At 38.9% G+C, this 15,790-nt stretch overlaps 1 protein-coding gene across 1 annotated transcript; it reads left to right on the top strand.

The window, feature by feature from the left end:
- The first annotated feature begins 5,606 nt into the window (after positions 1 to 5,606).
- On the top strand, positions 5,607 to 14,761 carry bnc1 (basonuclin zinc finger protein 1). The gene is made up of 5 exons (XM_065283884.2): positions 5,607 to 6,044; positions 8,203 to 8,305; positions 8,945 to 9,180; positions 9,705 to 11,425; positions 12,727 to 14,761. Exons 1-5 carry the CDS (start codon positions 6,036 to 6,038, stop codon positions 13,316 to 13,318), a joined length of 2,661 nt encoding a protein of 886 aa, XP_065139956.1. The 5' UTR covers positions 5,607 to 6,035; the 3' UTR covers positions 13,319 to 14,761.
- Positions 14,762 to 15,790: the final 1,029 nt, after the last annotated feature.

Raw genomic sequence — 15,790 nt, 5'->3', positions numbered from 1 at the left:
ACACTCGTTCAGATCTCAAAGTGTACTGTGATTCCCTCAAAACATCTCTTCTCTCGCTGCGTTCTGGGAGCGACAGAGGATAATTCGCAGAATTATCGAGTTGTATTTTGTTAGCCTGGGTGTTGGGTGTCTGGACAAGGTCCCTAAGCTGTTTTCTAGTTTAACCAGCCTTGACTTGTTGGATGGTGACATGTATCTGCTGACTAGCAGGATCAGTGCACTAAGCTGCAGTCTGATGCTTGAAAGACTTTTGGCATGTGCTGGTGCCTGCGTTTCTCATCCTTGACTGAAAGCATATGCTGCATGTAGTGTAAGTGAGACAGGGTTAGTTTGTGTGTGCATGTGTGTTGTTATTTGATTGTGTGTGGCAGCATAAGTGTGTGTCCATAAGTTCCTGGCCATTTCACACACACACACGCACGCACGCACGCACGCACGCACACACACACACACACACACACACACACACACACACACACACACACACACACACACACACACACACACACACATCTGGCAGCGCTTGGCTCCTTTAGGTGAATTGTGTCTCTTGAGAGGTGTGTGAGGTCTTTGTGTGTGTGTGTGTGTGTGTGTGTGTGTGTGTGTGTGTGGTGTATGTGATGGGAGACTGTTGTGGCATCTGCAGTGTGGCAGGAAGTGAATTTGTCTCACAGTTAATTCAGACACCACATGCTTTTCTAATTCCAACCTTGTCACCCCTTCAGCCCTTGAAGGCAAACATCAGGCACAAAGTGTGCAATTACAAGCAGTGAATGATCTTTCTATGGTAGTGTATGTTTGGTACAGCTAACTGGTAGTGACAAAAGCAACGGAAAACAAATATGTAGCACACAAAATTTTAGTAGCGAAAGGGCTTCTTTTCATGAACACCAGGGTTCTCTCACCAGGGACAAAGAAAGCATCCTTCACATCTGCAAGCCCCAACATACATCATCAGCCCGGGGCTGCGCATGCCTGCATTTGTGATCAACAGATTACTACGACAGATAACCCAACACAGTGGCTTCAACTTCAACCGTGGTACAAAACACCTTAGCGCTTCATCCTTTGCTTCTGCTGTTAGATGAAATCAGTACAAGAGACTGGATAAAATAAAACACAAATGTCAACTCTAAACTTTAACTGTTTGTTTAAGGGAAACAGAAAGGAGAGCCAAACTAAAATCTTTCACATAATCTACAATGCAAGCTCCTCCTTTATTCTGTTTTACACACACACACACACACACACACACACACACACACACACACACACACACACACACACACACACACACACACACACACACACACACACACACACACACACACACACACAACGCACGCACGCACGCACGTTGTGAAGATTGTCTCTCTCATATAGTGTGAGTTGAGCAGGTGGAGGGAGGAAAGGGTCATAAGTGTTATAGGAGAACCAAGCAGTGAAGTGAGTTTAATGAAGAGTCTAGAGGACAGAGGCACGAAACACCAAATACACCCCCATACTGACATAAAGCAGCCCACGTCCACACACCTTTACACGGACAACCTGCGTTTTACCCTGCGTGTGTGATGAGTTACACCTGCAGGTCATATCATCATCTATATTCCATTACAATCAATAATTGTTAGTATGTTAATGTTGTAAACCTGCTTTCACGACATGCTTTTTAAAAGCTTTGCTAGTCATTTAATAATCAGGGAATAAAACGTTAGTTACATCATACAAAGTATACAAATCTTAGGGTTAAGCGATGCTTACGATTTAAGTTACATTCACCAGCAGTTAAAAGCAGTCCACACGTATTCAATTTGTTAATCCATCTTTTGTTTAATACACTCCTTATAAAATAGTTTTGAAGTGTGTGTGCCTGTGAAAGGCCGAAACATAAAAGGTTTATTGTGTGCGTGCAGAATGATAGCGACACAAAATGGTGTGTGTGTGTCCACCCGTCAGGGTGAACCACTGGGTGCATGGGTGTGCAGTGTTTGCCTGGTAAAACTGAACGCTGTCCCTGCTGAAAGATTCCAGAAGCTTCTTCGCAGAGCTCCTGGGTCATGCGTTTGTCATCATGACCTCTGACCCCTCAGGCCAGCATGGCAGCAGGAATGCAGAGGATATTTACACTGCTGAAACTGATGGAGTCCAGGTGCCTGTTTCCATTTCTCCTACCCCCTTTCTTGCCTGTTTCTCTATATCACTCTAGATTTCTCCATATCTCTTCTGTATCTCTCTAAAATCCCAATATTTCTATTATTCTTGCTAAATTATCTATATTTTTCCATCTCTCTTTTTCTATATTCTGCTTGTGTTTATTTTATGTCACAGATGCTTATTAATTTTCATGCGGTTATTGCTACCTTGTAAACAACAAAGCATAAATCTGTGAAATTGTGCATGCAAATTATGTGTTCCGACTGCAGGGTTTATTAAAATTGACAAAATATAGTCCAGGGTCACTTGTAATAATAAACTTTACCTAACTCATTGTTTGCCCAGACAAAACTGCTCACCTTGATTGTTTGTATCCATCCTTTCCTTACAGAAAGAAAATATATTTTGTTATATATGAAGGGTTAATATATTGAAGAAATTTCAATATATTGATAATTACATAGAATAATGCATTCTGATATGATACAATAAATATGATATGATAAAATATGATAAAATTACAATATACTGAATAATACATAAGGAATCGCTGCTTTCCATATGTTGAGGAATATATGTTTACATATGTAGTGCACATTTACATGTGAATATGTATTAACAATATATAAACCCAATTCAAGGAAAATATATATATTTTTATATAGTGAATACAATATAGTTAATACCTAGTAAATGTATGTGAAAGTAAATTTTTGCACTATAAGCTACTGTATAAACACATACATACATACTTACATAAAACTATTTTTGATTTACATGCAAACTAATTTTATTGAGCGAACATGAAAAGAGAAGTAAGGCTGTGTGTCCACAACGTTTTCAAACCAAACTTGACCAGAGGTAACATGCTAGGTTTTGCCTTATGGTTTGTGCAACATTGTGATTTAGCATTTAAACAGCTTTTACAACAAATGTCCTTGAAACCGCTAGTTCGATCCAGGCAAAACCACTGTAGGAATGAAGCATATACTGCATCAACAAATTTGATGACATGTTGTTTAAATGTAGCCTTAAGCCTATTCGTAAAACTGACAAATGAAAATAAGAAAAGAAAGACAGTGAAAGGTATTGTCTGTGTGCTTTTGGCAGCATATGTGTCCCACCTACACTGCGATGGTTCATCTATCGCTCTATCATTCATCTGCTGATGGCTTTCTAAAGGGCTCTCTAACTTCTGGAAAGTTTTCCACCCCCTCCCCTTTTAAAAGGCCATTAAACTGTGTTGTAATGCAAACGGTAATTCTAAAGAGACCAAACAGGTGTCCGATGTGCAGCAGTGTGTCTAATGTAGCTATTACATGGACAACAGCAGATTATCATAAAAGCATCTCTCCTTAATGTGGATTGAACTGATCAATAGCAGACTGGTGATGAGACACACACACACACACACACACACACACACACACACACACATTGCAGACTGGAACTGATATGTGCTACACTTTATTAATCCTCTCTGGCGACCTGACCTGATTGTACACCAAATAGAGTGTTGCTGTCACGTTACCTTTATCGTTACGTGATCTAAAATAAAGCAAATTTCAGAATCGTTCAGGGTTCAGTAAGAGTTTAGGTTTGGATAAAGGTTCGTGGTGGAGTCTGGGTTCGGGATTCTGTCTCTATGCACATCTGTCAGTGCTTCGCCTGGAGCCCATTTCTGTTACTTGGTGAGCAGAGAGATGATATAGGTCAGAGGTCACCCTGCTCCTCCACAACTATATCTGACGTAACATCTCTCTGAAAGTTGGGTGAGAATATGAAGAGTTTTTGTGGCTGACATGGCCTGCAGCTTGTTCAAAGACAATATTTTTAGAGCCACTATGAGATAGAAGCTGCTCTCAGCAGTTTTTGAAGTACTCTCTGCAGGCTCAAAGCTTTCACTTGTACCGTTTCAGATTAAAACGATCCTCATTAAAGCACTATTCATCCAGAAAAAGTACTATGTGCGTTGTTGAGTTAGGTGATGCACACATGTGTCCTTTAAGTACTGGAATTTCAAATCCAAAATGCTTCGACTGTACCATAAAATTAATGACAAATAACCAGAATGTATAACTTACATGGTTTATATTTTACAAAACTTGGATTTGGATATAGTGGCTCAAATTGACATTTGACACCACAGCAAAAGTTTTTATTAAAAAAAAATGTTATGATAGTATTATTCTGTTGTACTGTCTAACCGTTACTGAATCAGATCATGCAAATGCATCATAATGTATTTTGCAGAAGCTGAATGTAGTTCAGAAACAAACAGACAGATAAACAGTTATTTTGTTTTTCCTTTTCGGATAAATAAGATACATGTTTCTGCCTGAAATCTTACAACCTTAACAGTAACACCTAATGTGGTTTAAGCTTTTAATATTATTGCACTTTCAATTGGCTGAAATATTTGCCACTGATATGTAAAAATTACAAAATGAAAATTTGGGTTTCACTACTCACTAATGTGGTGCCTGTTAGCAACAACAACAACAAAAAATCCACCAGTGTTAACCAGTGCTCAGTGACAGACTGACTGGAGACCACAGCCTGAGGCTGAAAAACCAGCGAAACCAATTCTGCCTTTTAAAAATCTTCAAGTCTTACAAACAGCAGCACAGCAAACCAGCCAATTTCCGCATGTTGATTTGATAAGCATCCTCTGGGTCTCCCTGGACGAGCAAGAACTTCCCATGTGTGACTTCATAAAATTAGCCTCTTACAAATAAAGCTTTGATCTCCTATAAGTAAATCAGATTTAACTGAATATTTCAAGCATTATTAGTTACACAGTAACAGTTCTTGTCGTTTCTAGTCACATAGTGGCGATGTTCATATTTCAGAGTGTTAAACCTGTTAAAACACGCTCTGTAATGGATTAAACTCAGCATGTTTTTACCTGCTATGTAATTGGTGTATTACTGTAAAAAGTGCTGCACAGTTAATCACCTCATTTGCACTGTAGATTTCATTTTATTTCCATACATTTTTTTTAAGTGTTTACCGATAAGAGGTGGATACGTAGCTTATCTGGTCATTTTAAAAGGGTTGTGGGTTTGATCCCAGAAATCACACACACTGAAAAAATGTATAACTTAAATGCACTGTAAGTGGCTTCAGATAAAAGCGTCTGCCAAATGTGTAAAAATAAAGAATAATTTCAAATATTTAACTTTGTTGATGCTTATGCATTTTTTTTTAGAAAGAATAAAACAAAAGTTTTTTTCATTTTTTAAACTTTATTTAAAGATATAAAAAACATACTACGAGCAAAAGGCATTGCTGGACTTGATCAGAGGTTGTTACACACACACACACACACACACACACACACACACACACACACACACACACACACACACACACATTATCCCGCACTAGAGTGTGTCTTGTGCTGGGCTGCATTGATTTAGTGCATTACTCAACTGCTGGGGAGAGAGAGGTGAGGTAGAGAGACTGTCTCTCCTGACTGCATTAGGAGCTTCTAGCCTTTGTGATTCCTTTTGATCAAATCTCTGTGTGAGACACGTGTCATGCCCTCTTCCAGCCAGCTGTGAGGGGACTGGCCCGCCACCCAATGGGGGAGGGATGTGAGTGTGTGTGAGAGCTCCTAAGGTGAGAGGTGGGAGGGAGGGAGAAAGGGAGGGTCTCATTCCTCTCTCCAGCGCCCGGCACACACTCATCCCGGACACTCACTTACACACAGGCCTGTGGACACACAACAGTGTGTCTGTCGATTGCAGGAGAAAGTGTGTGTGTGTTGTGTGTGTCTGTGACTCCACTGTGAGTGATGGATCTCTCGCAGTAGAACTTGTACAGACAAGAGATTCTGCTGGAATGGCTAACTGCTCAGGAACTTCAGTCTGATCAAAATGTCTGAGGTAAGAACTTTAGTTTCTTTCTTTCACAGAAATGATGTTAAAACTAAAAATGTTGATTATTTGCTATTAAGAGACACTTTTAAAGTTAAAGAGGGTAATTTACTAAATATATATATATATATATATATATATATATATATATGTATTGATAAAGAGCATTTTTCAAAAGTGGTGTCATGAATTTGTGGTAATGTATCTATTAGCTCACTGCATCTTTCGAGTGAAACTTTATTGTGATGTTAAAATGTATCGTCTGGCCGCCCAATGGAATGTAATTTAAGACAGGAGTATTGGTCTGTTACAGCCATAATGCAACAATTAGCCATGCTGAGTAAACGAGAGACCGAGCGAGCGAGCGAGAGAGAGAGAGACAGGGAGAGAGAGGGAGAGAGTGTGAGCAACGAAAACAGAATAAAACATAAAGCAGGATATTAAGAAAAGACTATTAAGTGGAAGATGTTTGTTAATGGGATCTTTGGCAGAAATGGACAACAAATTCCGCTAAAGCAATTTCACTTCCTGGCAGTCAAAGTATTCCATAGCTCCCTGTCCCAACGGTGAGGAGTTTGTGTCTCGCAGTGGGACTAAAAGACCCTGTTTCTGGGCGGGCAAACAGAGTTAATGACCCTGGGCCGTGATTCCTTTGTATGTGTGTGTGTTGGGAGGGTGCGTACATGTGCGTGTTTATTTGTGTGGTTTGTTAGGCTCACGACAATCTGTCACCGCTGTTTGGTGCTAAAGTCCTGAACTATGACATCCCATGAAGTCTTCGTATCGTATTGATATCAGTCCTCACTGCTGCACTTATTGAAACTTCTGACTGCATTTTTCTCTTCATTTACTCACATATCTAAACTTTAAACTTTCATCCCAAACCTTGTAGTTTTTCCAGCATTTCAGATTTGATTGCAAATGTTATTTATTGAAAATACAAAAACCTTAAATATCTAAATGAGTACCAGTACAATTCAAAACTTGTTCATGATATTAACATGTAAATTTTAAGAAATGTAATTACTTACAAAATCAAGCATATATTTATATAAAGTTACACCTACACCCACAGAATTGGATTTAATGCTGTGCATGAAATTTGGCCATCCTTGTAGTTCTGGAATTTATATTTGTGTGAAGACTTGCATTTAAAGATCTCAAATTCGACATTACACATTGCACTGTGCGTTCAGAATGAAATCTGTATAGCTGTTGATGTTTTGAGTGTTTTATTACATTTTCTGTTATTCTTTTTAAATTTTTAATGGGTTCTCTGATGATTCCTTACTCTTTTTATTTGTGTATATAAACAACTCTAGTTTTTATATTGAGGCTGAATTACATAAAATGCTTTTCTTTTCAAATCAAAAAATTTAAGCAATAGCAACAACAGTGTTGTATGCTTTGAAGAGAAATAAAGATAATACATTTAATTTCTTGTTTTAACATTATTCAATTTGAGCTGAATTTTATGTTGTTGTTTTCTAACCTCATAATCTTCAAGATTTCTATTTGTATTAATAATAGTGATAATTAAAATGAAATAAAAGCAGCCATGAATAAATCCCGGTAAGCTCATAGTATAACTCAAATCCACTGCAACATCAAAATGCTGTTTTCTAATTACATTTTTTATATTAAAAAATGTGTAAAAACATTAAACAGTTATTAATAGTTTGTATAGTCTGTATGAACAAATCCTGAATTTCTCCAGTAGGAACCGAGAATGTTCTACACATCTAGGATTTTTTGACTATTTGTGCAATTAATTTAAAATCGTCAGTGACTTAACCAAGAAGATCCAAAAATATGTTTTACTGAATTAAAATAAAATAATGATTTTTAGTTTATTTGTTTGTGTGTTCTAGCAGTAGTTAGCTGCCCAGAAAATGTCTTAGGGGCGGTTTCCCGGACAGGGATTAGACTAGTCCTAGACTAAAAAAAATTAAGAGCTGTCCAAACTGAAAATAGCTTGCACTGAAATATCTTAAAATACATCAGTACCCTTTGTTTTGCCTCAAAATGCACAATGTCATATCTTTAGTAAGGCACGTTTGTTAAAATAAGTTATATTTCCAAATAAAACTAAGGCCTAGTCCTGATAATCTCTGTCTGAGAAACTGCTCCTTAATGTTACTTTTTAATAATTGTGTGTTTTGGACAGGCTATTTGCTGCACGGTTGTGAACTGCAATTGTGACAGTTTTAAACCAGGTAAACTGCGACGCAGACTGTGTGAGCATTGTAAACATGGCTGGGTCGCCCATGGTGAGTTCAGTTTTATCTTTAATACATCACATTTTACACATTTTGTTTACTTTCCATAAGAATTTTTACATTTTACCTTGTTCTATTTTCGTGGGTTTCTTTTTTGGGTTTTACACTTGGCCTTCTGCCACCCCAAAATAGTTTAATTTTTAAACCCAAACTGTAAAAGTAAAAGTAATGTGATCAATAAGTCATATCAACATTTGTTTTTATGTATTTAACATATAAAATTAATTCAAGCAATTCAACTTGTTTTTGTAAGTCAGAAAAATTAATCACTAGTCAAAATGTAAAATAGTAAGTTTAAATGATTTGCCAATTGGATTAAAATTAAAAACTTGATGTTTCAGTGTTGTGACTTTAACAAGGATTAAAGTTACTGATGGCCAGTTTTTATATTTATCTTTTTATAGGCATGGTGATAAATGTACAAACTTGTCTCTAATACATCACAAAAAGATTCCTAGAAATTGTAGAGAATTAGAGAACTGTACCGAAACAAATGTACTGAAGTACATATATTGCATTTTTATGGTAGCAATTTTATGAAATCATCATCATTTCAAAAACCCAGAAACAATGGGTTTAAATATCATGACACTTTCACATGTTTAATGTAAACTTCTGTCTATTTTCCAGCCCTGAGCAAGTTGAAGTTTCATCACACATATCAAGGAAGCCAGGTTGAGATTGTTCACTCCAACGTGGTGTTTGATATCTGCAGTTTGATGCTTTATGGGACACAGGCGATCCCAGTGCGTCTGAAGATCCTGCTGGACCGACTCTTCAGCGTCCTTAAGCAGGAGGAGGTCATTCAGATCCTGAACGCGCTGGACTGGACTCTGCAGGACTACATTCGTGGTTATGTGTTGCAGGTGAGCTACTGATCTGAAACATATTTTAATTCGGAGGAGGTAATTAATGACCTCATCCGAAATCTAGCAGTGACCCACCATCCGTCCGCATATAAAGTATTCAGGTTCATAGTAGTTCATGTAGTGAAGAATGTAAAGTTAAAGCGCCAGATGAATGCTGTATGATGAAATATTAATTCTGGTTACAACATGAAGCTGCTGTAGGACTTTCAAAGCCTGCTGGCACTCAAGACTGATTACAGACAGACTGAAAGACTCGCCCAGCTCCTCTCTGATCTCCTCCCTCCTTTTCCTCCCCTCCCACTTCAACAGGGAAACCCGCATCATTTAAATGAAGAGAAACGAGTCACTCTGCTGCAGTAATTAGAGTTCTTAAGTCCACATGCATTAGATGTATGGATGACTTGATATTTAGCAACACTGTCGGTCTGTCACATGCTATGCATTTAAGGGTCAAAATTGGCAAAAAGTGTCAGATTAAAATTCATAATGCAACTAATACTTCATTGTGCGTATGTGTGTAGGATGTGGCCGGAAAGGTACTGGACCGCTGGGCCATAATGACCTTTGAGGAAGAGATTGTCACGCTGCAGCAGTTCCTGCGTTTCGGAGAGACAAAATCCATCGTGGAGCTGATGGCTCTTCAGGATAAGGAGGGACAGGCAGTTGTCGTTCCAACTTCCAGAACCAATTCTGACATCCGTAGCTTTATCGAAAGCAGCACCCAGCGCCCTGCACGGCTCCCTGGTAAACCTGATGCACCCAGCTGTAGTAATGGACACCATTTTGAGACGCTAGTGAATAGCATGACCCTCATGTTGCCGCTGCTGAACTCCGCTGTACCGGCACCGTTCTTGAGCTCCAGCGCGGATTCCAGCTGCCAGGAGGTGCAAACCAAACACGAGACTGCAGATATAAGCCTTGATGCCGCTGCTGCTCCATTTGACACTGGACCTGTGAGGGCAGATGTGACTATGGACACAGACTCTACAAAGATGGAATCAGAAGAGTTTAATGTAAGTGGAAACTCTTCGCCCTCCACCACCTGCACGCCCTCCATCATTTCTGACATCACACAGATGTCTCCCGAGAATAAGATAAGGTGTGCGGAGAAGAGCGGAACCATGAAGAAGGGCCGTGTGTTCTGCAGCGCCTGTGAGAAAACTTTCTATGATAAAGGCACGCTGAAGATACACTATAATGCCGTTCACCTAAAGATCAAACACAAATGTACCATTGAAGGATGCAACATGGTGTTCAGCTCTCTACGCAGTCGGAACAGGCACAGCGCTAATCCGAATCCAAGGCTTCACATGCCAATGAACCGCAACAATCGAGACAAGGACCTACGAGGCGGCCTGAGCCCGAGACAGGAGGACGAGGATGAGAAAAGGGAATTCGATTCGGGCCCAGAGAGCAGAGCGGTTTCTAGTTTCATAATTCGCAACTCAGAGCCGAAACTGCACAGCTCTTTCTCTGGCATCAGCCAGAGCGGAATACTTTTTCCCAATCTCAAGACTGTACAGCCTGTGCTTCCGTTCTACCGTAGCCTGGTGACCCCGGCAGAACTGGCTCACACGCCGGGCAGCCTACCCTCACTCCCACTTCTGTCCTCCTCTGTGGCCATCGATGCCAATCAAATGGAGACAAGCTCAGAGGCAGTGCCTAAGAAAAAGTCTAGAAAGTCCAGCATGCCGATAAAGATCGAGAAGGATGAGCTAGCAGCAGAGGGCGTATCAGAGGACGAAAGTCCGGTGCTCAGCCCCTGTACAGAAAATTATCAGGTTAGCAGCATGGACCATGAAAAACTGAGAGAACCTGTGCTCTGTGAAATGCTTAACCAATCCACACCCCTTATGTCTATCCCCAATGCACAGAGAACTGAAATGGACAGGTTTGCTCAGGAGGACAGTTATATCACATTGCCATCTTCTTCTCTCTTAAAGGATCAGATGAAAGAGAGGAAGAGGGAGTCTCCAATATGCGAAGAACCGCCATGTAGTTCACAGCCAACCAATTTAACTGTAAGCCACAGTGAGCACAGTGTAGACAGTTGCAGCGACCCCGAGACCTTTTGCTCAGATGATAGAGAAGGGCAGTCGCACCCATGTGAGATCTGTAGTAAAACATTCAAAAACCCTTACAGTGTGAAAATGCATTATCGAAACGTGCACTTGAAAGAGATGCACATGTGCAATGTGGAAGGCTGCAACGCTACTTTTCCTTCTCGACGCAGCAGAGATCGGTAAGCCAGTTATGCAGAATTTAATTTTATAACAAAATTTTAAATGGCTTATGTTGCTTTACTAGTTAATAAAAAATTTGAACAAAATATACGTTGAAGCCCCAAAATATAGGATTTTTGCATTAAAATATCCAAAAGCAACTTGAGCTACAAAAGCTATTGTTTTATATTTTGTAAACGTGTATTTTCATTATTAGATTAGATTAGATTAGATTAGATTAGATTAACTTTATTAATCCCCAAAGGGAAATTCACATGCCACAGCAAGCTCAACACACACAATAATAAATAGTATAAAAATACAAAAAAATAAAATTTCAAAACAATTACAACAGTTTGTACACAATGACCTGAGCAACTACACAATACCACACATTGGTTTAGTTTCAAGCATAAGGTACACATTCCACATCAATTACACCATCAATTTACTAACAATTATCTTGTGTAGCACTGGTTGTAAAATCTAATGGCTGTTGGTAAAAAAGACCTTCTGTAACGTTCCTTATAACACCTTGGTTGAATTAATCTTGTACTAAAAGAACTCTCGCAAGCATGCACTAATTCGTGAAAAGGATGGCATTCATGATTCATCATGTTAATCAGTTTGCCAGTCATTCAAAATGTTATCAACGTTTGAATACAGACACAGTTTTAACCAGCGCTCTGCAACTGTTCATAGAATCAATTACTTAACTTTCAGGTTATCCTCAGTGTCCGCTTATGCTGCTGTAAACCACAGGTGTGCTTGACTACATATGACAGTGCGCAGACCTATCGGACTTTCTTTATGATGTTATAATCCGATCCCTGCCACTGTTACGGTTTCTATCAAGACACACTGTATTCTTACAATATAATGTAATTTTTGTACAAATTTATTTCATTACATTATGAACATTATTTGCGTGTCCTGTCGGATCAATTACTATCAACAGTGAAGACTTCATCTCTCATTCTTCTATAGTCTTCACAGAATCATCAAGCTACCCGATTATTACAATATTACAATTTGTGCGTTTAAACTAATATTTCAACATGCACAGAGTAAATTTTTAATGAATATATCTAAAACTACATTAAATTATGAGTCTGTGAATTAAGATGTTTTTCAGTTTTTTAAATTTCTAAAAAAATCCTTTTTTGAGATACACGATAATGCCACTCGCACATTATTATATGCCAAGCAATGTATGAAGTGATGCACATGAACCTTACATTAATGGCTTTAATACATTAAAGCACATGGCAATATATAATGTCAGCTTTCTCTTCAAACATTTTTGCTTTTAATTCTCTAGACACAGTGCAAACCTGAATCTACACTACAGGCTGTTGACCAAAGATCATTCAGGAGCATCTCTCTGCAGTGAACGTCTGGATTTCCCCGACAAAGAGTCTCTGAGTCAGATGTCTGTCATTCTAAAAGGGAGTAACCGTACAGGCCTGGTGTTTCCCATGAGTAAATCACTGGAGAGAGCAAGAGATCCAGCAGAGGGCGCTATGGAGGATGAAGCTGTACTAGACTTAAGCACGAGAGGAAGCGCTCACTCCTCCTGGGACTCGGACATGGGCAGCGAGGAGGGACTCATTCTGGAGGACAGCGATGAGAGCTGTGATGGCCTGAGTGCCGGAACGGGCGAATCTCTGCCCTGCCTCAGTCATCCGTCTCATGGCTCATCACCCATAACGTGTCATCTCTGTAAGAAAGTTTACAGTAACAAAGGCACATTCAGAGCTCATTACAAGACTGTTCACCTTCGACTTCTTCACAAGTGTAAAGTTCCAGGCTGTGACACGACATTCTCCTCTGTTAGAAGCCGCAATCGTCATAGTCAAAATCCAAATCTACATCGTAACCTCGGAACAAATAGCTCCTTCATTCAGGAGTAGGACAAACACATTTATGCACATAAAGCCATATACTCCTGAAAATACATACGGTCACTTGAATTAAAGTTCAACAGTTTTGGACAAAACAAAACATAAATATTTATATTAAAAGCCTTCTAAAATTTTTCAATATGGTTTTCCTCTTAAAAACTACTTAAGATTCTTTCCTTGTATTTATTCATTGTTAATGAGCAAGTAATATGTCAGATTGCCGTACAGTGCTGTAAATGTCTGGGTTATGATATGACAAACAATTAGTCTGTGAAGAGAAGCACACACAATAGCACAGACAGAGATGTTTAAAAAGTCACTTTAAAAGAAAAAAAGAAAAGAAAAAACATTTACTCCTATTAGAAGTCCCTCATTCATTATTGTTGTCCTTCTCTGCAGTTATTCATTGAGCAGACACATATGGAGAGAGAGAGACAAAGAGACAGGGAGAAAGCGCATTATAAAGCTACAAAGTGTTGGTGAATGATAGTAAATTGACTCGTCATGTCTTGCAGTAAATTTTCTTGTAGTAGAATTGTGCTGGCTGTACAGTTATTACAAATGAATCTTTGAAGCCCTCCGACTTTGTTGCTGTTGATTTTTAAAGAGACTGTTGTGTTCCTTTTCGGTTAGTTACTGCATTTATTATAATACAGTTATTCTTGTAGAGACCAAAGATTCATGATTCACAGTGGTTGTAAAGAAAGCATTATAAACATCAAAATAAGACTGCACTTGAATGTGTTACCAAAGGTTACTATAAAGACTCAACATCCCAAAGTTTATAACCCATACTCACTAGTTTAATATGTACATGCTATGCTTCATGAAGTGTACTATGTCTTTTAGTCAAGCAATTGTACCTGAAAATGGTTTGCCCTGATCTAAACACATTTTACACATTACAAGGATAAAGCAGTATATCTGACACAAGCACAAACAAACCTGTTGACAAAAACCAACCCTTACCTTAAAGAGCACATATTTCATTACTAAAAGCAACATAATTTTTTGTATGTAGTATAATACAATGTGTTTGCATGGTTTATGATTCAAAAAACACATTATTTTCCAAATACCATACATTTTTGAAACTTCAGATTTCAATCTCTTTCTGAAACCCACGGATTTGAAAAGCTTTGCTTTGTGTCCATGATTGGCTAGCTAATCTGTACGCTCTGATTGGCCTGAATACCTCTGACGTCAGCCGGAAATGTGACGCTCCTTACCATGTTGGAGACGATAATCCGCGTCATTGTTTACTTAGGGGTTTTTACCTTTTCCATATCATTAACAGACTAATACACACGTACACACCAAAGGAAATGTAAAAAGGTGAATCGGACAATAGGGGCTTTTTAAGACAAAAATAAAAAAGAAGTATATGCGGTAACATAAGCAAATACCATATGAGATCTATTTAAAATGATTGTTTGATAAGCACTGTAAACAATGTCAAAATATGAATCAAATTGTCTTTGTTAATAAACAATTATTTAAATATATGTCACAAGGAAGTTTTCACCATTTTACTTTTATCCAAACAACAGTTGGTGAGTAATGGTTAGATTCCCAAGCCTGTAACCCAGGGCTATTCAAATCTTACCCTGGAGGGCCGAGCACTACAGAGTTTAGGCTACGTTTACACACGGGCGGCTATTTTCATAAACGGACATTTCAACCTCTTCGGTTTCAAAAATAATATTATGCACACATGTCAGTTTTCAGAAAAGTGTTAATTTATACCTACCCGTGCATATTTGCCATCAAGAGAAGCTCAAGCCCACGTAAGCCAATCACCGGCAGCGCTGGTGGTGACGCGGACTGGTTTTTCGTGTTAGAGGGAAGAGTTGTTGCAGTAGGTGTTCGATGACGTCAAAGTACTGCGAGAGCTATTCGAAATTAGACATCTACATGTGATTTCTCAGCTCGCTCTTGTGGTACATTGACATCATCCATCTGTCGGTTCTTGCAGCGCCGCTTGAAGTCGAACACGCGTTAAATTGATGACCTCCGAGCACTCGTCTCTGCTCCATTATCCATCGACATAATGGAGCAGCTGTATTTGCAAATACAAACACACGAAACAAGTTTGCACGAACATAAATGTGATCATGGAAGCGTTCAGAGTAGCAGTCACATGTAAACAAAGGTCGCACTTTTGACGTAGGTGCAAGCTCTGGCGCATACTCTGTGATGTTGCCTGCTTAAACATCCATTTGTCTCAGTTTACATGCAACCCTGTAACCGAAGATTTTCAAGATCTCCACTCTGGCCGGAGTTTTTAGAAACAATCGGTTTCAGAGGCGAGTTCTCCATTTGCGTGTAAAGGGGCACAAACGAAGGTAAATCTCTCAGTTTTTAAAAACAACCATGTACGTGTAAACAGTGCCTTAGTTCAACCCTAATCAAATTTACCCACCTGTGATTTTCTAGTGATCATGAAGACCTTGGTGTGTTTGATTAGGGTTGGAGCTAAGC

The sequence above is a fragment of the Paramisgurnus dabryanus genome, chromosome 9 (assembly GCF_030506205.2).
Source record: "Paramisgurnus dabryanus chromosome 9, PD_genome_1.1, whole genome shotgun sequence".
Taxonomy (NCBI): Eukaryota; Metazoa; Chordata; class Actinopteri; order Cypriniformes; family Cobitidae; genus Paramisgurnus; species Paramisgurnus dabryanus.
This window is presented reverse-complemented; position numbering and strand designations above follow the sequence as displayed.